The sequence below is a fragment of the Clytia hemisphaerica genome, unplaced genomic scaffold (genome assembly GCF_902728285.1).
Source record: "Clytia hemisphaerica strain Z4C2 unplaced genomic scaffold, Clytia hemisphaerica genome assembly, whole genome shotgun sequence".
NCBI lineage: Eukaryota > Metazoa > Cnidaria > Hydrozoa > Leptothecata > Clytiidae > Clytia > Clytia hemisphaerica.
This window is the reverse complement of record NW_027104114.1, coordinates 1,709,113-1,732,656: the sequence shown is the minus strand read 5'-3', so window position 1 is coordinate 1,732,656 and position 23,544 is coordinate 1,709,113. Positions and strand designations below refer to the sequence as shown.

The window sequence follows — 23,544 nt, the reverse complement described above, 5'->3', positions numbered from 1 at the left end:
AAAAGCATGACAACTTTTAAGATGATAATATTTTCTTGAAGAGAGAAAGACATCAAAAATGGATTCTGCTCATTGTGCTACCGATCCTTTACGTTTGAAACCAAATCAAAATGTCGACCAAATTCAAAAATTGAAAGCTGAAATGTCAAAAATGAAAGAAGATTATGAACGCAAAATTCAAGTCTTGAATTATGAGCATCAAATTAAAGTGTTGGAGTTTGAGAAAAATTTGAGTGAAAAAGACAATATTATTCAAACAATGAAGCACCAACGCGAAATCGAGAAACTCAAAATGGAGCAGAAAGAATTCGAGGTTAAATCGAAAATGACTGACAATGGCGACGAAAATGAGGGCAAATCAAAACTTAAGACTTTGGAGAGAGAAGTTGAACGACTTCAAAATGAGAACTTACGTTTTCAAGAATTTGACAACAAGATTACCTTAAATGACGCCAAACTTGCCATGATTGATGCAAAAATTGTTGAAATCAACAACCAATCCGTTGAAAAAGATAACAAAATCATTCAATTGAAAACCGAAGTCGATGACAAACTTGCTGCAATGAAAACAGGCATAATTCAAAAAGTGGAAGCGAAACTAAAGAACGATGATCTAGTTGCTATTCAAAGAAAGATGATAGAAGTTGAAGAAAAGATGCAGGAGACAGATGATGACATTGTGAAGAGATTGACTGAGTTGGAAGAACAATCACAAAAATCACGTTGGGAATTGGAAGCAAAAGTGATAGAGATAATGGGAACTTCTATTGATGTATTACCAGAAATAGAGAGCCTCGTTTGGGGTGCAGGAAAGTTTATGGAAGGGTTGGTAGTCAAGAAATTGAACCCATCCCCAACCTATAAGCAATGGTATGAACACATTTTGTCGTTTATGACGAATGGAAAATTGTACTATGACAATGCTAAATACTTTTTTTGTCGGAAAGAGATGGACGTACGATTTGACAGGATATACTTTGTATCAGAGAGGGAGAAATGTGGATGGGCAAAATGGACCATTGCTGTTGATGAATTTCATGGTGATCTTTGGAATAAAGGGAAAGTATGGTTACTTCATCCAACCGATCAATCTAAAAAATTGGAGATTCCGAAATTCGAAAGGAATACAAGTTATGACGGTTGGTATAAAGAATATGGTGTAGATCACCATTTTTATTATGGCAATAAAAATTCTGTCATCATTTTTGGTATAATAAAATAATGATTTTTTATATCTATAAGCTATGAATTTCAAATATTAAGTTTCATTATCAAAAGAAATGCAGATTCACATGTAAAACCTTGTAAAACTGAAACCTTGAAATCCTTTCCATGTCTCATGGAAACCTGTTTACACTTCCCTATAACATTGAAGTTTCTCAATTTAGGCTCCCAACCCATTTTAAATACATCCAACATTATGTAAATAAACCATTATATATTTTTTAGGATTAATATTTTGTATAAATAGAGTTTAATTTTTTTATAATGATCAATTGAGCTTATAATCAGGTCAGATTTTGAAGCATTTTTCACACACAAGATGTAAACGTTAAATTCTTTATATTATATACAACTTAGTAGCTTCTTTTTTATATGAAATAAATTTTTAAAAGGTAGCTAACTCTGTCTTATTGTCTTAAACCTTGTGTCCACTCCGGATAATTTTCAACGGTTCGGTTTGGATCGGAATGTTTTGGAAAACCGATCCGGACAGTTTTCCAATATCCACTTCAAATTTTCTGAACCAGATTCTTTCTGTTTACAATATTTATACAAAGAAAGTTTAATTAGTTTAATCTTCTACAGATATGTTCCATTGTTTGAAATCAATAGAACCGTTTCGATCCGACACGGATCGCAAAAAAAGTTGAAAAAATCCAACTTTTTTTCTATCCGTTTGGACCAAAAACGTGAACATTCGAACCGTTCACGTGAAACAAATATGAAGCAAATGGGTTGAAGATAATCCCCAGAACAATAGAAACCGTTCCGATCCGTTGAAAATTATCCGGAGTGGACACATGGCTTTAGTGTTTAGCCCGCACTCATCTCTTTTTCTTTTTATACCTTAAGGGAACCAATTTTTGTGGGAACCAATTTTCGAAACCACTAAAATTAAAACCCGAGATTCATAAATTTGGCCATTTTTCAACAAAAAGAGTTGAAAAATCCCTAGAAAAAAGAAAGAAATGTGTCAAAAATAGGGCAAAACCGCGAAACCGCGAAATTATATAATTCCCGCGAAATGTGATTTTTCGATTTTTTTCTACCGCGAAAAAAAATTAGTTTCCAGTTCTCTTAAAGTAACTCCTGATATGTGTTCATGAAATTTAAGTAACTTCATATGAAGGCTCGGAATTTTAAGTGCAACTTGAAGGAAAGGTATGAACTCAACATTTCGCATCAAAACAAAGAGGGGTGAAACTTTAGTTATCCTGGGCGTGAGTTATCTAACTTTATTGAAAACGTATTATATATGATTTAGAGAAGAGAGAAAGAGAGAGATCTAACTTTATTGAAAACGTATTATATATGATTTAGAGAAGAGAGAAGAGAGAGAAGCGGACCTCCGATATCATCGGACCGGGCCTTATCCCGGGATAGTTTCCTACCCCTAGATAGGGAGATCACAGCGATTACCAGACATTGTACTCTGTGCTCGCGACATTAGAGTCGTGCTGTATCGATGATGATCATACTAGAAAAGGTTCAAATTTTGCATTGATACCAATTGCCTCTCTTTAATTCGATCTTTAAGGGACTAAAACCTTTCTTTGAATCAGAGAAAGATTCGAATTATTGAGAACATTTTTACACTACTTTCCATGTGAAAGGGCCAATGTTTTAGTTCGAATTAGAGAAAGATTCGAATTATAGAGAAAATTTTACAATACTTTCCAGCTGAGGGGACCAAATGTTTTAGTTTACAGAAAGAAGATTCAAATTATAGAGATTCGATTTAGAGAGAAAACAAGAAACATACCCGCTAGTCTATACGGTTTACTATTGACAGTAAACTCTTTCACGCATCCATTGAACTTCGTTATTCCACTTTCTGTGTACACATCATCTGGTGTTCCTCCAAGGAACCATGAAGATGTCAGCTGGACACTCTTTAAACTTGATGATATAGCTTTACTCACCGTTTCTCCATTTTCGATTGATATGGTGACTAGTCTTGCAGCTGCATCGATTCTGAGAAAAATAACATCGATTAAAAGGGAAGTGTTGAAGTATTAACAAATTGGGTTTGAGCCCCGGGGGTACTAGGAATTACAGAAGGAGAGGGGGGGGATGCCACCCGACTTTTGAAAATCAGAAATTCTAGGGTCTAAAATCGAGGGAACAACCAAAGTTTTGTGAATTTTAGTATCCTTACCGGGATTTTAGTTTTAGTTTTTAACCCTTAGGGGGACTGACATTAGATATTGTCATTTTTACGACCCTTTAGAGGGTCTTTAAAGGTCCAAAAAAGGTACCCTTAAGTACGGCATATATCCGTACAGAGAGAGGGAGTTGAGGGAGATTAAAAAACGCTTTCTGATGGCATGGGCCTGGAGGCTAAATCAGAGTTTTATCGTGGAGTCATCTTTTAAGCTCTTAGCAAACCTTAAAAACTTTTAACAGAAAGTACTATAGCAGCGAAAATTTGAAAATTATAAATGTAAAAGAAAATCGTTACTTTATACTCGAAGCTATAGTCTGTCCATTATCAATCCGTTGATGTGTTGTTACCATAGCTGCTGTATCTCCAGTACTTAACGACACAGCTAGTTTACCATTTTGAATGAAAATTTCTAGATGATCTTTGAAGTTCTGGTGAAAGGCGTATAAAAGTAATCCCTCTTTGTTTATTGTATGGAAAATGATGTGAATAGTGTTTTGTTTCGTTGTCATGGTGATTGGTGGTAATTCCAAATAGGAGTGTCCGTTGAAACGGGGGAAATGAATCACCGATGCTGAAAGAGAAAATACAAGAATTGGTATTCGTCTTATTTTCTCAAATTTTGCTAAGTTTTTCCCTCATTGTTGATATATTGCTGAGTGACGGTAATATATTGAAAAGGTGTCCGCAATATATTGTCAGCTCGATTTGCAATTTTCCAACAATATAGGGGGATTGTTTACAGAAAGAAAATTCCTTTTTAAAACAGAGCACTTGTTATTTACTTCGTACATTACGGTCCGAAAATGATATTGTTAAATATTCGTTAATATAATGTGTAGTCTAAATGACCCTTAAGGGTCCGATTTCAAAGGCCTAATTTTCGGCAGCTTTTCGGTCATTTTTGAATCGAGTTCCTCTCCCCCGGGTTTAAATCTGAAAATGTTCTTAAAGATGTTCAGCATTTTTGTAAGTGTTTTGAATAATGCATATATCCTAGATAGAAGAGCCACATCTGACTCTAGGCTATGCCTTCATCTTGCCAATCTTTTAATTATTTGCAGCTTTGTTGATTATTTAGAATTACACAGTTTCCCGGGTGTTAGTAGCCAGGGAATCCATGCTATGATTTCTTTTTTGATAAACTGATGGCGAAATGTATAGCATGGTATGGGCTGAGAGTTTGAATTTCTCAGATCCTAATAACGGTTGAAAACATAGCCAATCAAATTTTGTTGTTCTTTTACTGGTCACACTTTCTTAGATAAAGCGCAACTTCCGAAATTTGGTTTTTATCTTAGTAAGTGAGGACAGCGCTAAATTCGAATTTCCCACTGTAAAAAATGTGAGTCCAATAATGGACTCACAGCTCGAACCCGTCTTGTGTACATCGATTTATAAAAAAACACAAGACGGGTCTCCTGTCTAGGGTGTAAGGTACTGAAAACAGGGTCAACAAAACCTTTGTTGATTGTCTTTTTTATATTTCTCCCTTATTCTTTTGTGTCGTATCTATGTACTTTTGTGAAAGTAAATGTTCCATTTATGTCTGTAGAGTATGGTCCCGAAGTTTTTTGTAGAAAGATATTACTTGCGTCGTGTTCCAAAAAAAACTGAGGAGACCCGGAGACTTAGAAAATTTAGACTTTGTATAATAAAGGAAGGATGGACGTGATGATAGCACCAGGGTCGGATACAGGAGGTAGGCTGTCTTATTCATGGAGAGTAATTATTTTCCATATAAGGTAATACGATAATAAAGTGCACTCTCCTCCATTGGTTATAGCCTCCCTCTGTATCCGAGCCTGCGCACTTTTTGCACGACGAGGTCCACGAAATTCAAATAGCTGGCAGTGGAAACAAGAATGCCTGTAACCTTTGATAGTCAAATATAATTGTGGAAATTTTTTTTGCTTGTTTTAGAGAATCAAAAGCGCTATATTTAAATGTATTTTTGGTTGAAAAATTCACTATTTTTAGCGGTTAAATTTGGGATTTTTTAAAGAGGGTTTTTTTTCTACTTACGCTACAACGTTCATTTTTGTACCAGTGGTAGTTCAACCTTAGGTAAACGGAAGGTTTATAAATTTCAAGGTAGACGGAAAAGTCCTTCGGAAGATAAAAATTCGTTTGAAAGAAATATCCACGATCAAAGAGTAAACTGCAATTGAGATCTTTAGAAGTTGTCTTTTTTTATAAAAATTGGCAAGTAAACAAATTGAAAGCTAGAATTAAGAGAGATAAACTCTTATAATTCTTATTGGAAGTTTATCGTGGCTTGGATCACGAGATTTACCTTTGCCAAATGTAAATCTGTGATCCAAGCCACGATAAACTTTCAATATGAATATCACTGGGTCGATAAACTCAAATCTTATAGTTCTTGCTAATTCTTGCTAATTCTTGTGATATATATAGTATCTCAATTTAAGTAAGAAATCAAGGATTACAATATACAAAATAATTGTTCCACTTTTTTTTACGGCCACACTGTATCGGACACGTATACACGCAAGAAATGCTCATTTTCCCTAAAAATGACAAAAGGGAAGTTCAACAATAAAGAAAACCCGGTTTTTACGACCAAACGGATTAATCCACTTTTAGACTTGCTTCAACATTGTATAAAAAATCAGAAAAAAACTAATGAGCCGATCCCGAGCAAAGCTGGCAGCAGACGAACTAATGGGCTTTTCCAGAAATGTTTTTTACTTCCACTGTTGAGGATATTGATTTTTTGAAGTATCGAACCCCCTGGATATCCTACTTTATTAGTAAAGACCACTCTTAAAAATATGCTCAGCTCCTTGGATATCGTATTTTTTACTTGAAATGACACTTTACCCCCTGGATATCCGCCCCTTGTAGATATTTAACCCCCTGGATATCCGATATCACGGAAAAGCCCAACGGACGAGTGGGAGTAGACTGTGAAGTAGACAAGATAGACTGGAGCTGACTGGAGTCGTTTATAATGCGTGTAATACTAATAATACCATTACTACTAATAATAATACGGGATTTAGTTTGTATAAACGACTGGAAGAATCCGGTGTTCCAGCCTTATAGATACTTTAATGGGATAAACTTTCGCGGGGATTAAATTTCGCGGTTAGGCCTATCCGTTAAATTCAAAAATTTCGTGGGGACTTAATTTCGCGGGTGGCACTATTGGGTGTCATAATTTTCACGATTTTTTGACTTTCACTGTCAAATCATACATGTTGGTTGTTGAAATACACATTATTTGCGCTTCTTTGGTGCAAGTAACCATTTAAATAGTATTTATTTGACATATTTTGAGTTTTGTTTAGAAGTATTTCGCGGATGAGGCCCTTCCAAATTTCCATTGGGACTTAATTTCGCGGATTTTCGCGGATGACACCCTAATCCGCGAAATCCGCGAAATTTAATCCCCGCAAAAGTTTATCCCATTACTGTAAAGTACCCCGGCTAGTACATAAATCCACACACATTTTTTTTTCAATATTTTTTTTGAGCGCGAAAAGATTATAATTGCAATATTGACACTTTTCTTTTGTTTGGAGTTAGTGCACAAAGGTTTCTAGACAACTAAAATTGCTCCCTTCATTACTTTTTGCTTTATTTCTACTATGTATAAATTAGTCGTCTAGCTTGCTAGACTATAGACAAGAGGAATTTGACGGGGTTGCCATTTTGAACGAAAAAGAATGAAAGTTCCAAACAACGAAAAAAACTAATAATGAGTAATCAGAAGGTCTTATTACAAATAGTGAAGAAAACATCCTCCAACTTGGCCAACGATTGGAGAAGAATCTCTTGAAACGTAGCCAAACATAAATCTCGTGATCTTAAGCCACGATAAACTTCCAATATGAACAAAAAACTATTTAGAGTTGAAAATATACTGACTGTTTTCCAGTTCGCCTAAGCAAAAGCTTAAGATCGAGATTCACCATATACTCTAGCACACTTAAGTCGCACCATCCAGTCTATAAAAAAGCTTTAAGTGGACCCCAGAATAAAGTTCAAAGGGAAAAGAAATATATTTACCGATTGAGCACCTGGGACTAACAGTTGGAAACGGACACTGGCAACGGAACATTAATCCGTTATCGGATACATTAGAACACGGATACCCATTGCACGGTTGGTCGTCACAGGTCAAATTAATGTGAGGACGTCGTGTTGGTACCACGACTGATGAGGATGGAAAATCTGTAAAACAGAAAAAAATTAAATGATTTGAGTCCTTTGATTCTACGTTGGAGTCTCCGTAATTCATGTCGAACACGCATGGGAAAATTTGTTCGCGTTTTCGTTCAAGTTATGAATTAAGGTTTATAAGGCATTGTTAACTAAAGAGACCATTTAGCTTGTTCGAGTTATGGAGACATTCAGAGTTATAGGGGTTCAAGTCACGAAGACTTATTTAATGTATAACGTTTCAAAGCATTTTTTATGGGGTGGTCATTTATTTCCTTAGGCTACGTCATATATCTTCCTTCGTTTCGAGCGTAGAAGCCTGGAGCTGTCTATAGTGTAGACTAATATTTTGCAGAGTTAATATACACGGACATAATATGCGTAGCTTGGAATAGTTAAATCTTTTGTTCTACCTGAACCTGAAAAGCGAGGGTAGTAAAAGAATTAAAAAAATTGTTTATATCATTAGGCCCATATTCACGATATGCACCTTTGCAATGTCTTCTGATATTACATCACGGACCCAACAGCTGATTGGTTGTAAGTGACGTAAAATCAGTCAATACCTCACATTCAACCAATCAGCTGTTGAGATAGATTTTGCATATATTGAAGATATTTTGAAGATATTGCAATGGTGCATATCATGAATTAAAAACTGTGAAATTCTTACCAATTGGAATTGACTTTGTTGGTAAAATTGATGTTTCTTCAAGAAATGACGTGGCCAAAGAGCCACCAGTAGACCATGAAGGTATAGTTTCTTGTACGATTGAAGTCATAGAGAGATGAAGACTATCCGTAGGGTCTATGGGCAATGCTGAAGATTTCATTTCAAGTGACGATTCTAAAATGTTTGAGGATTCTTTATAAAAGAAAGTTGATTCAAAAACACCGTTTTCCATTGAAGAAGTCTCCTTAGATGTCGAAATTGACGATGATAATAATGAGGTATATAGGTCGGTGTTCGGAGAAAATGGAGTTTCTATTGATGGTAAAACGTCAGTATTGGTGATAGGAGTTGACATAATTTTGGTTATATGATTGTCCACAGATGAGGATGGTCGCAGATGAGAATTGGTAGGAGACTCTGTTGTTGTGACCATATAGGTTTGATGGAACTCTGGTGATGAAGATACGAGTTGATTTGTTGATTCAATGGGTAGATAGTCTGATGGTAAACGGGTTTGTGTAAGGTCGTATTTATAAGATGTCGACGAAGCTAGTTCTGATACTCTTGATGAATATGTTAAGAGTTGCGTTGGTAGACTTCCCAGAGATGTAAATGGTTGTATTTTATCTTGTGGCGATGATTGTAATTGGATGGAGTTTTGAGGTACAGCTATGGAAAGTGTTTGAGTTACGAATGATTGAGTTGTCTCGGTGTGCGTTGGTTGTGCTGTAAAAAAATGAAACATCAGTTATAGTGTTTTAAGGCTGGTCTCCAATTGCGCGCGCTGCAATCGCACTTTTTGGCTTCAATCCTTTTTGCTTGGTATTAAGATTACATCATAAAAATGTAGCACGCGCTCGAAAAAAAAAGTTGAATACATTTAAAATTTTTTTCAACCGTTACGTCAGATCACGTAAACGGGGTCTTTTGACCAATAGCGTGAAACCTTTGCTCGAAAAAGTGCGATTGAAGCGCGTGTAAGTGGAGACCAGCCTTTAGGGTGTAATGTACATTGCTAAGCTTGAGGATTACGAATTTCATTGGGTTCATCTCTAGTATACATCATGGGCTCGTCCAGAAAATTATTTCATGGGGGTGTCCGGATATCGGATATCCGGGGAGTTACAGAAATACATAAGTCGGCCGTAATTTCTCAACAACCCCGTAGAATAATTTTCTGGAAGGGCCTATTGCTAGAAGCTTGAGTATTAAGAATCTTACTAGCTTAGAGTCAGTGATATATTTCAAGTGTGGGTTAGATAATTTCTCATTTCAAAGTTCTTGTTCTCGTTGTTCGCTTGTTGATAGTAAAACGGAAAGTGAAAATGGAGAAAAATATTTTACCAGTAGTTTCCGTTTGAAAAGTTGTTGTCAAAGCGTCCCGTGATGAGGATTGTGGACGTATATTCGATGTCTGTTTTATCGTTTGTGTTTGTCCGTCAGTGTTTGTCGGTGTTGATAAGTCTGTTGTAAACTTTAGTGAGACTGTTTGATGTATTGTTTGAGATACTAATGAAGGTTCACTAAGCTCTGGTGAGATCACAGACGTCAACGTTTGAATTGTAGACGATTGTATATTTGTATTTGTTGGTGGTGAATTAAGCTTTGAAGATTCAGTAATATCTGAAGTCTCTGGTGGTATAAAGGATGTCGAAGATTTCATTTCAGCTGATGATTGAACTTTGAGTTTAGAAGACTCTACAAGATCTGAAATCTCTGGTATAAAGGATGTTGAAGATAGTGGGTTGATTTCAAATGATGATTGAACCAATAGTTGGTCAGTGCTGGTAAGGGTCATTGGTGACGAGTACGAGTTTCTTTGCATTGGTGCATATGAGATACTTTCCAGAGTTTTAGTCGACTGTAGAGCTTTGGAGTTCGTGTTCATGATGTAAGTAGGTTTTAAGGATAGTGATACTGATAAAGTTGGTAAAATATGGTCAGGCGATAAAATAGCAGTTGGCAATTTTGTGGATGAACTATAATCAATATCACTAGTGGATAAAATGTCGCTTGATTTTGACGTAGTCTTTGGATATGTAATTTTACTAGTAGAGGATGAGAGTTTGTGTAGCTTTGATGAGGAAAGTATTTCCAGTTTAGAGGAAATGTTTCCAGGAAAAATTGATACGGATGAGGGTGCTGATTCGATTTTATTCGTAGATTGTTCCAGTAGCGTTTCTATTGAAAATTGAAGTATAGAGGTTTTTTCTTGTAGGATTTCAAGTGTAGATCGGACGTTTGGGAGCGTTGCCGTTGGTGTCATTACTGGCGTTTGTTGTAAAGATGTCGTTAACTGTGCTGGTGTTAGTTCCGTTGTATTGTGTGTAGTCGTTGTGGTTGTTGCGAGTTGAATGTCTTGAGATGTATATGTTTGAAGTATGGGTACTATTTAATAAAGAAAAGGGTGAGGATTCTATTGAAAATGAATATATCTCAGAGGCCGAACGTGGCAACTTGAAAATATATTTTACTCTGGTATCTATATCAAACCAAGCAGAATCATGGGCAAAAAAGTAAGGGAACGCAATTTTTTTTCTCCAATATTATTGTTGTACTATACTATACTTTACTTCAATTCAATGATTATTATTTGTCATTACCTGAAGTTTGCATGTGTTTGGTAGTCTCTATTGTTGGAGTCATGATAAGTTCATTGGAGCTGGAACCAATCACCAACAAGCTAGTTGCACTGTTGTTAGGATTAAGCCTCTTTTCACACTGTGTGCCATTATAACCTTCAAGACAATAACATTTGAACGAACCAATCCCATCTTCTGCACATCTACCATTATGTTGGCATGGTGATGATAAACATTCGTTCAAATCGTATTGACATTGGTTGCCAGTATATTCCTCATTGCACAAGCATTGATAACCTCCTGTAAAAATATAAAGATTAAAGGGATACATGTTTCTTTTATAAGCATACAAAAATCTAAAAGCTGGCTCGGAAATGCTTCGATCGAGAGGTTTACAAAGCTGAAAAATGCTTTAGAGAAATTTCGAAAATCCGTCAAATTCCAGTCAAAAAAAAAACAAATTCTGAGTATGAAGGCTTAAGGTAATGTTTAGCATATGCTTAAATTTTTGCCATATATGAGCCTAGTTATGCTTATAAGCGCAATGCTTATAAAGAAAAAACATGTAATCAGAGTGGTTTGAGACATCAGGTATGTGGGATCCTTCTATTGTCCTTAACGCAAAAACTCGAAATATTTTTCCCCAAATAAGTCGAGATAATTAAGTTAAAAGTTTTTGACTTTAAGTAAAAAACAATAGAATTTCAACGTAAGAACCGTGTGAGAACCCATTTTCAGAAATCTTAAATCGTGATATCTCAACCTTAGAATAATAGTTAGACAAAAATACTTGGTGATTTTATTCAAAACCACAGAGGGTTTCTTAGGCAAAAAATCTTAGACCATCTGATTATTCCTTTAATCGCACGATGAGTTATTTTTTCTCATTTGGCGCCCCTTCAAAGAGAGCAATTAATCGTTAATTGCATCCTGTAGAGAGCAATTAATCGTTAATCACACTCTTCAATGACGCGGGCCAATGTTTACAAAATTGATTTCAATGTTTTTTCTTACATTTTTATTATCGAACATTTTAATTGCATTCGAAATTAATTTTGTGAGAAAGAAAATCCATAAGCAGCAATAAAAGAAAATTACATAAAGAGAAGAGAAAAATATAAAACTTTCATTGTAATTTACTTTTCTGACGGGAAAAAGCAGTGAAACCGATTGTGCGATTAGCTCGTAATCACATGATAACTCGTACAATTCGAAAATTGCACTCGTGATTTTTTTGTTTCGAATTTTCCTCGTCCTTTCAGACTCGGAAAATTAATAACAAAAAAATCAACCGTTCAATTATTCTTGAATTGCACTCATTATCATGTGATTACATATACTAATACACCTATTAACCCTTGATTGTGCGCTCAACATCTGAGGGGACTGGTGATGAATTTACAAGCAAATGACGTCATAATAGCGAGTTTATGTATTTGCACTTTTGATGACGGTAGAGTGACTGAAGCGTTTTGGAATAACCCGCAGTTCTGATCCGCAATATCGAGGACAGGAAAAGTGCTGGTTTACCGTCGTCCTCAGTTGTTCAAGATCTAGTCAAATTAGAACCTTACCGTCTCCGTCGCAGAAAAACACACATACATAAACTCGGTAATGCGTTGTCATTGAAAACGTTAATGTAACGACTTCAGACACTTTGACGTCATTCCTTCTTGGTAAACTCGAATCCAGTTTCCTCACGCTGTAATACTTGATAGGTGTATACACATTTCAAAACCGTCTGTCTGAGCATGTTGTCATTTCCGCAGGGGGTAGTTGCACCGAAAAACGCCCCGCAAGGCGGAGCCCGATTTACTCCTCAAGACATTCGAATGACTTAAAACTGACGTTATAAAATTTTGAAGATATTTTGAAATGAAAAATTTTGAAGTCGTTTTCTCAAACGAAAACTCAAGTGTTGAAGACTTAATTAATTTTTATTGGTAATTGTAATATATCATTTATCTAAGTTGTGAAATAAGAACATACCTGTTTCTAAAGAGAGGCACGTCCCATTGTTTTTGCATGGTTCATAAGAACACAACCCTGGTTTATTACATCTTTCACCTTGTAGATGTGGCGGACATACACAAACATATCCATAATCTGCTTGTTGGCAATATGAATCTAATACACACGATTTTGATGTGTTACGACAATCTGTTGTGAATGTGTCACATAACTTTCCGGTAAAGCCAGCCTGGAGTAATAGTAAGTAAGTAAGTATATCAATCTGGTGGCTGTCGGCGGAGCCGGGAGTGAGGGAGTCTATCCCCTTTTCTATTTGCACTAGACCTGGGAGATCGAATGCTGAGGTGGAGCGCCACACCTACTATCAGCTCCCAGTAACTTACCCGGCGGTGACCGGGTATCGAACCCACAAACCTTAGATTGTAAGGCGAATTCTCTACCGACTGAGCTACCCGGCCACTGGAGTAATAGAAAACAGTTTTTGTTACTATCAGCGATCCAATATCTGCAATCTGATTGGTTAAAAAAAACAGTACAATATATCTCGTATTTTACATGTACCAAGTATAAATTGACGAAAAGATGTTGTTGCATTGTAGCGGTAGCGGCAATCTAACGTCAATTTTCTACAAAAGTGCCCTGCGCTTTTTTCCAACACAAAAAGTGTATTTTTTGGGTCACCGATAAGCCAGTTAGCATACATTTCCTCGTACAATATGGAAATATTTCACTCGTTCCGGATTTTCTGTATATTTTACGGAAAAATCTCGGAACTCGTAAAATATTTTTCCTATTGTACTCGCAACTGCCGATAACATATTACATATATTATATCATTCTGTCTTACGGTCTCATATTAAAGTTTTACTCGCATATAATTCACCTACTTAGATCAACCCTTAGCGCTTTTGAGGAGACTGGTAACGAAAATACAAGGAAAATTCTCCGCGACGATGATATCGAAAACACAAGCGTAAGAGCGCTCTTGTAAAAGATGTTATATACACTAGCGTTGAAGGGTAATTAAGTAACGTCAATATAGTTAAGTAATTCGAATCCTAAAAATAGTTTGCGCTCTACCTCAGAGACTCAAGAAAATACATCTAAAATTCTGACAGCAATTTTCTTGGTTTGATTTAGTTGTAGCCTAAAAATGCTGTGCACCGAGAATAAATCTTCCTTGTAAATTCATTACCAGTCCCCAAAAAAGCCGACCGCGCCGCTGAGGGCGGGTTGATAGATGTAATGCTATTAATGAATGGACTCCATACATTTTCCATTACCAATAATTCAATCCGTTGAAACGCTATCTTTGTTTAGTGTTTGGTGCCAAGTTTGGAAGGTAGTTTTTAAAAGAAATCATTTAACTTTAAATACACGCTTTTTTATTAGAACGTCTTAAGGCAACATGCTCCATCCCACCAACCTGAAACGCTTTCTCGTGTCTCCACCCTATTTGTCTTTCTACTAATAAAAGTGAAATCTCAACTTTGTCCCAGGGAAAAAATCAGCGTGTCTTTTGGGTATTTCCCTCACTTTTTGTCCCATGAAATAAAATAAGAAACCGTGGGACACGCTTTTTTTCTTGTGTTGGTGGGATGGAGCATGTTGCATTGTAGCCAGTGCCTTCCCACAAACCAAATTTTTTCTTTGTTTTATGGTCAGTTACACTTTGAAGCGTTTGTCGAAAGTTATCGCACTGTGGTGGAGGGTGACGTCGATCCCGTGCGGAGTGCATAAGGGCGGGAAAACACGGAACTCGAAAATAAAGACTGGAACGGACAATCGAATAGGTAGGAGAGGATGTGCGTTGATGTTCAATCTAGTCTTAATTTTTGAGTTCCGTGCATTAAAATCAAAACAAAAGAATCCTCAGGGTCGGGATGGAGTTTGGTGAGCTGAAAATGTTTTTTTTTTTATTAATTTGATACACCCCTATTATAACGAAAGAACTATAGAAGCAAAAAAGTTTCCAAAAGTCTTCAAGCAGCTCCAATTAATGGTATTGTCAACAGGCTCTTAATTTAGAAAGGTATTGAGATAATCCCACTTCTTCAAAAGGTTTTCTTCCTTGTAGAGAAAAGCAACCAAAATCAAACAAAAGAAAACTCTCAACACTAGCCATAGCCAATTTTGAAACAGGGATGTAAAATAAAAAATAATGAGGATTCCAAGACTATCATTTGATGGAAATGAGTCGATCTCGTGCAATTTCAGGATTAAGAGGTACAAATAATAGAAATATATCATTAATGTATTTACCAAAAAATTTAGCAAAGTTCTAAAGTTGTAATAAAACTATGTCAATGACTATAACATCTTAAAAATATAAATTTATAGGAAAGTTAGATAAAACTAATAAAATTTAGGTAGATTCCTCTCACAATTCGAAGCAAAACCTCCACATTTTACTGGCTTACTATCTAGTTTCCAAAGTTGAGAAATTTAAATCTAAAATCTGCTCGAGATCTCAAAATTAATTAGTAGTTTTAACTCTGATTACACAGGACCAAACTCTTCACATCAAAATGTAAAAATTCTAGAATAATATCATAAAAATAGTGTCAAGTTTTGGCAATTGTCCAGAATTGTCAAGACTTGTCTATGTCACTGGTGAAGACAGCTGTGAAGAAAGTTTTTCATTTCCATTCCCAGCAAACTTTCGAATCGAATACAATCAAATTTCACTTTACTTTCAATCGTATGTCAATTTACTTTCCACCGTTTTATTAATGGAATATTTTCAAACTAGCGACCAGATAGAGACCACATCGAACAGCCAATAAAAACAATAACAAACAAACAGTTCTTCTTTCCACTGGAATAGGCCAGGAATAAACAAAATAAATTCTTCCAGGTTTCATGCCATATCCAAAAGATATTCGTTGCCATCCCAAAGCATACAAAAAGTACAATTTCGTCTTCAATCATCATTGGATTGCAGCACTTATGGTTCTAGGTAGGATAGGATCTAATCTGATTTGATAATTTCTCAATGTTTACAGTTAATCTCTGGGATTCTTCGATCATGTTATGGAAATAACCCAACAACTCTGCTGCTGTTGATGCAAAAAAAGGATTTCCATCTTCTTTTCTCCTCCATCCACTGATACTGTTTCTTTTTCGTTCGGTTTCAATTTTTCAAAACAAATGATTTTGGTTCTCTCTCAAAAAAATTTCAAAATTCGAATCACAAAATTCGAATTACAAAATTCGAAAGTTCGAAAATCTATTTGAACTTTACCGATCGAAGCAATGCAGCGACTTCTTAAAAAACGAAAAAAGGCACACGCGATGGAGTGCATCTCGTCCAAAGTCACGGCAAAATGAGCTGCGCCGAAGAGAAAATCTTGGACGGACTTTCCCGTCCAAGAACATTCGATTCCACGGCAAAAAGTAACAGACGTTAAATCGCGATAAAAAAGCGGTTTTCGTCTAACAGGCTAGTTGCATTGTAGCCTGTTAGACGAAAACCGCTTTTTTATCGCAATTTAACGTCTGTTACTTTTTGCCGTGGAATCGAATGTTCTTGGACGGGAAAGTCCGTCCAAGATTTTCTCTTCGGCGCAGCTCATTTTGCCGTGACTTTGGACAAGTTGCACTCCATCGCGTGTGCTTTTTTCGTTTTTTAAGAAGTCGCTGCATTGCTTCGATCGGTAAAGTTCAAATAGATTTTCGAACTTTCGAATTTTGTAATTCGAATTTTGTGATTCGAATTTTGAAATTTTTTTGAGAGAGAACCAAAATCATTTGTTTTGAAAAATTGAAACCGAACGAAAAAGAAACAGTATCAGTGGATGGAGGAGAAAAGAAGATGGAAATCCTTTTTTTGCATCAACAGCAGCAGAGTTGTTGGGTTATTTCCATAACAGGATTGAAGAATCCCAGAGACTGTAAACATTGAGAATGAAAATTATCAAATCAGATTAGATCCTATCCTACCTAGAACCATAAGTGCTGCAATCCAATGATGATTGAAAGGAAGACGAACTTGTACTTTTTGTATGCTTTGGGATGGCAACGAATATCTTTTGGATATGGCATGAAACCAGGAAGAATTTATTTTGTTTATTCCTGGCCTATTCCAGTGGAAAGAAGAACTGTTTGTTTGTTATTGTTTTTATTGGCTGTTCGATGTGGTCTCTCTATCTGGTCGCTAGTTTGAAAATATTTCATTAATAAAATGGTGGAAAGTAAATTGACATATGATTGAAAGTAAAGTGAAATTTGATTGTATTCGATTCGAAAGTTTGCTGGGAATGGAAATGAAAAACTTTCTTCACAGCTGTCTTCACCAGTGACATAGACAAGTCTTGACAATTCTGGACAATTGCCAAAACTTGACACTATTTTCATGATATTATTCTAGAATTTTTACATCATAATGTGAAGAGTTTGGTCCTGTATAATCAGAGTTAAAACTGCTAATTAATTTTGAGATCTCGAGCAGATTTTAGATTTGAATTTCTCAACTTTGGAAACTAGATAGTAAGCCAGTAAAATGTGGAGGTTTTGCTTCGAATTGTGAGAGGAATCTACCTAAATTTTATTAGTTTTATCTAACTTTCCTATAAATTTATATTTTTAAGATGTTATAGTCATTGACATAGTTTTATATTACAACTTTAGAACTTTGCTAAATTTTTATGGTAAATACATTAATGATATATTTCTATTATTTGTACCTCTTAATCCTGAAATTGCACGAGATCGACTCATTTCCATCAAATGATAGTCTTGGAATCCTCATTATTTTTTATTTTACATCCCTGTTTCAAAAACTGGCTATGGCTAGTGTTGAGAGTTTTCTTTTATTTGATTTTGGTTGCTTTTCTCTACAACTTACAAGGAAGAAAACCTTTTGAAGAAGTGGGATTATCTCATTACCTTTCTAAATTAAGAGCCTGTTGACAATACCATTAATTGGAGCTGCTTGAAGACCTTTGGAAACTTTTTTGCTTCTATAGTTCTTTCGTTATAATAACTATAATAGGGGGGTATCAAAATAATTTCAAAAAAAAACATTTTCAGCTCACCAAACTCCATCCCGATCCCGAGGATTCTTTTGTTTTGATTTTAATGCACGGAACTCAAAAATTGAGACTAGATTGAACATCAACGCACATCCTCTCTTACCTATTCGATTGTCCGTTCCAGTCTTTATTTTCGAGTTCCGTGTTTTCCCGCCCTTATGCACTCCGCACGGGATCGACGTCACCCTCCACCACAGTGCGATAACTTTCGAAAAGCGCTTCAAAGTGTAACTGACCATAAAACAAAGAAAAAATTTGGTTTGTGGGAAGGTACTGGCTAGTTGCATTGCGCCAACGCAAGAAAAACTTCTCGTGTCGCCAAGCCTTTACAATTTTGGCTGCTTATTTTTTGACAATTTGGAGCCTTGAAATTAATTCACTTGAATATACAAAACTACTTTTGGATATAAAAAAAATTGGTCCTTAAGTCGAAGAAATCTGGTCATGTTTTTACGATGTACATATTTTTACCAAAATTTCAGCGTAAATGTTCTTATAAACTGGGTTCCAATAAAAAACGTGTAAAGAAAAGTTTTCAAAAAACCACTTACTTTACAAAGACATTGATAAGGTTCACTGGCATTCTCCCGAACACATCGACCACCATCTTCAAAGCATGGACATTCGAATTGCTGGCAATTTGCACCAAAGAATCCAAAATTACAATGACAAGAAAATGAGCCATTATTGTGGTCGAAACAATCTCCATGGTTACAAGTTTGATTGATACAAATAGATACCTGAAAATTTGAAGAAATTCTTTTATTACGCTCAGAACTTTGGTTCTTTGAGCACCTTATAGACTCTGCTTCTCCATTCACCACAAGCGACTATGTGAAGCTCAACACTTAGTGTTTTGAGCACTCTGGGGAGAACAACAGTCTATGCTCTCTTACCCGAGCCGCACTGACGAGTCTTTGGAAGGACGAAACACGTGTCTACGGATAGAAGAAACTCTTATATTTATTTTCTTATAATTTTTTGGAACTTAAACTTGAACATAATTGGAAGCATATAATATACTGTAACTAATATTTGGCCGATTTTTTAACAACTAAAGTATATCTTGTTGCTATTTAAAAAGAATCAATATTCATTGAAAATAGGAAATAGCTCTTAAAACCGTGATCAAAGTTTTTCGTCTGAGACCAAAAAGGGAACAAATTAGCCTCAATCCCTCAAATTCTTGCAAATTTCTGCAGAATTGGTGCATGAAAACCCCTTTTAAACTTCACTGAGGCGAAAATCCGTCGAGATAAAAGAGTGTGATTTTTGTTACGGATAGATAGTGTTCATATTAGTTTCGGAACGTTTCGGAGCAGCTCCGTTCCGATGAATATAGTGGAGTGAAACCAATTCGATCTGTTTTGCTGTGTAACGTCTTCTTTTTTGACGTTTCGAATTTTGACGTTCACACTTGTTTTGGAACCGTTTCGTTTCGGAGCGAAACGGAACCGTAACGTCTGAACACGGTCTTAATCAAACATTTAAAAGGTTTTCATACCTTTGCATCACATTGCGATCCTGTGTAATCTCCATTGCAGATACATTTGAATTTATGATTCACATAATCATTGATACAAACACCACCATTCAAACAGGTTGTGCTATTACAATATTCAATTTTCTTCTCACAAAGTCGGCCAGTATATTCCTCTCCACAAACACAAGAAAAGTTACCAACCATGTTCACACATGCTCCATTATTCTGACAAACATCATCTACTAAACATTCATTTATATCTGTTGAACAATCTTGGGAGGTGAAACCAGGGTTACATTGACATTGAAAGCCACCATGGGTTTTCATGCAGGTCCCATTATGACAAGGAAACGCTATATCGCATACGTGATACTGACATCCGGTACCGTTATACGGAAATGTACAATTACAGGTGTAAGATAAAGAGTCAGGACCCGAAATACACGACCCATTGTTCAAGCAAGGTTTCTTATCAATACAAACATCAATGAGGTCTTGGCAATGACGGCCTGTCCAAGGATAAACGCAATCACAAGTGAAATTTGTATTACTTTTAATGCAAGATCCATTATTTTGACAAATGTCTGTATCACATTCATGAGTTTCACAGTTGGTTCCATTAAATGGAAAAACACAACGACATTGGTATCCTTTATATAAATCAACACATACCCCATTATGTAAACATATGGTAGAGTTTTCACATTCATTGACTGAGATATTACAATATTTTCCGGTAAATTCCTGTGGGCAATGACATTTGAAACCAGTACCGGTATCCTCACATTGCCCTCCATTCAAGCATGTATCATTCAAAGAACATATATGGATACCACAATCTTTTCCAGAATACGCTTCAGTACAATTACACTCGAAATCATTAACTTTATCAATGCAAGTTGAATTATGTTGGCAAGGGTCTGAAATACATTCATTAATGTTAATTTCACAATTTTTACCTTCAAAGCCAGGCTTACATGCACAAAAATATTGATTTACCAAGTTTTGGCATGTCGCATTGTTTAAACATGGGTCATTATCACATTCATTTATATCAATCTCGCAAAATTGTCCTTGATAACCAGGTGCACATGTACAATTGTAGTCATTTATCAAGTCACGACATACTGCATTGTTTTGACACGTGTTGTTTATACAATCATCAATATTTTCAACACAGCTTTGACCAGTATATCCAGATTTGCATATACATTTAAATCCAGGTGTATTTGGTACATTAATACATTCAATCTCATTTACACAGGGTGACAATCCACAATAATCTTTATCAACATTGCATTTTTCACCAAACCAACCATCATCGCATTGGCAATAACTTGAATTGATACCATCAATACATTGCCCATTAATGCAATTCACGCCAATACAATCATCAATATTAACGGAGCAATTCTGCCCTGTGAAACCAGTCAAACATTGGCAAACATAATCGAAATCATGTATAGAATCAACACAAGTTGCATTATTCTCACATGGTTTCAACAATTCACATGCATCTATATTAGAGCTACAATTCTTATCTTCCCAGCCTGGCAAGCAGTCGCATGTATAATCGTTAAACGTAAAATTACACGTAGAATTATTTTGACAGGGAAATATCCGACATTTATTGACAATCTCAGTGCAATTCTGTCCTTCGTATCCTTCGAAACAATTGCAAACATAATCTCGTTTATTGGTTCCAATGCGTACACAAGTCCCATTTCTACATGGTTCTAAGGCTTGACATTTGTTGGCTATATTCTGACATTGATCACCGTCGTACCCAGGTAAACAATGACAATTGAAGCCGTTCAATAAATCAATACAGATGCCACCATTTTGACATTTACTACTATTTTTGGTATTCACCTCAATACAATCGTTGATGTTTTGCTCACAATGTTGTCCTAGAAAATCATAGTGAAATAAACAAAATCACAAAGTGTTCGAGAAAATTTGAAAAGATTTGAACAAAATATCAGATTTTAACAATCAACTTGCTACATGGTGCTTCATGCTAGCGCAATTTTTAGACAATGCTGTGTATTGAGGATATCGGATATCGGATATCCAGGGGGTAAGCATCTTGATAAGAGAGGATATCCAAGGGGTTTGATACTTCGAAAAATCAATATCCTCAACAATGGGCGGGGTAAAAAGTTTTTCGGGAAAAGCCCTTTGCAGATTAAATTCAAATAATATAATGCAAGAAGTAATAATATGTAATGTAAAATTGAATTAAAATCTACAATATACTGCATTGTCTGAAGTTTGCGCCAGAGTGAAACACTATTTAGAAATTGTATTTATGATAGTTAGTTTTTTCCTGAAAAATTAAAATAACAAATAATAAAATTACATTTCACACAGTAATTCTTTATGATAGCTGGAAAAACTGTAGCAAGTGATTTTAATTAAAGATTAGCAGATTTTGGGTGCTGTAGCTGTCAATACAACATTGAGAACTTTTAAGAAATTATCTTTATGTGGCTATAAGCAAGGGGTCTAGAAGAGAAGGTTATGTGGTGGAAAACCTAATACTGACAAAATGGAAAGTTGAAAATTTGGATCTTATTGAGACAAATTTCAGCCTATGGGGAATATGGAACACTTAAAATTAGGTTATATAATATATACCTGTATATCCTGATTTACAATTGCACTTGTAATCACCAAAGCCATCAACACAATTCAAAGTACCTTCAACATCGCAGCTCCCATCTTTACAATTATCAATCTTTGTTTCACAAAACTTCCCTGTAAAATCCACAGGACATTGACATTCAAAGCCACCATATTTATCAATACATGTCTTATTTGTTCCTTGGCAAGGTGATGATAGACAATTATCGTATAAATCTGTGTCACATAATTTCCCCGTAACATTGACAGGACATTGACAAAGAAAACTACCTTCAGTATTGTTACATTGCCCATAATTACAAATGGTTGAAGTTTGATTACATTCATTTATATCAATAGAACAATTAGCTCCTGTATAACCAGAAATACATTGATCACACGTGGTACCATGGAACTGTTCATGACAAGAGCAATTAAGGCCTGGATGTATCAATCCTGCAACATAATCATTACATTCTCCATTATTAGAACATGGTGATGTTTGTAGTAGACAACCATCTATTTCTTGACATGATTTACCGTAATAAGGTTCACAGCAGTGACACTGATATTTATTATATTCTCGATTTAATTTACATAATCCTTTCAAAGAACAAGGGTCTTTATTGTTCTGAAAATGGCATTCATTTTCATAAATCGTCAACTGTATACGAAAACCAAACTGACAAGTGTATAATATATGGTTACTTTCAAACATAAGATAATGAATGCCTGACTTCATAGGTGGTAGCTCTATTAAGCTATTGTTTATGATGCTATACTGCAAAGGTATGGATAAATTGCATGTCGCAAAATCTGTGTAGCGTGAACTTTGAAAAACTCTAAAAGTGAAATTATTGAATCCAAAATCACTGATACTGAAAGTTATATTTTGTCCATATAATATTTCTAATGGATGTTGTTGGACTGGAACTTTTGAACTATTGCTCGATGATTTATTGAAACATGTATTATATTGATAGCAGATGAAACCATTGTTAATTCCTATACTTCTTGAGATAGGATCCAAATTATCCACACATCCAGCTTCATCTTGGCAAGATGTTAAACAGTTTCCATGTATTTGTGTAGTCATTATCAAACTCAATATTAAAACTGCTATTACGTACATTTTGTATTTTCTCAAATTTCATTTTTTCTTTTCTAAAAAGATTAAAATCAATCTAATTCTTAAAATGATTACTGTAGTTAAGAAAATGTAATTTTAAGAGATACTATATCTATATTTTACTGATTTGTTTTCATATTAAACAAAAAAGATCTGAAAAAGTACAAAAACGTCAAAACTCTCAAAATTCCAATGTATTGTTCCTGAAAAAAAAAAATTAACCAGTCTTAAACTGTTGAAATTCAAAACAGATTATTTAAAATCATCTACAATTGCTGAAAACAGCAACCCATATATTTCCTGAAAGCACGAAACACAAACTAAAATTATCAAGCTTATAGAAAAATATCAAAACTCATATATATCTTATAGCCCCCTAGAATTTTATGTTTAAGTTAAATTAAAAGAATATTTTTGATAAAAGTTTTCAACCTAAAAAAATCCCCTCTAGAAATCTATCATAGAGTGATTT

The 23,544-nt window shown here is 35.3% G+C and overlaps 1 protein-coding gene across 1 annotated transcript; it reads right to left on the bottom strand.

The window, feature by feature from the left end:
• Positions 1-1,639: 1,639 nt before the first annotated feature.
• LOC136813341 (protein eyes shut homolog) lies at positions 1,640-23,109 on the bottom strand. Its single transcript, XM_067069853.1, has 11 exons — positions 21,959-23,109; positions 19,340-21,228; positions 18,387-18,575; positions 12,821-13,031; positions 10,853-11,131; positions 9,594-10,637; positions 8,250-8,975; positions 7,424-7,588; positions 3,686-3,962; positions 2,987-3,198; positions 1,640-1,758 (listed from the first exon to the last, which is right to left on the bottom strand). Exons 1-11 carry the CDS (start codon positions 23,073-23,075, stop codon positions 1,640-1,642), a joined length of 6,228 nt encoding a protein of 2,075 aa, XP_066925954.1. The 5' UTR covers positions 23,076-23,109.
• Positions 23,110-23,544: the final 435 nt, after the last annotated feature.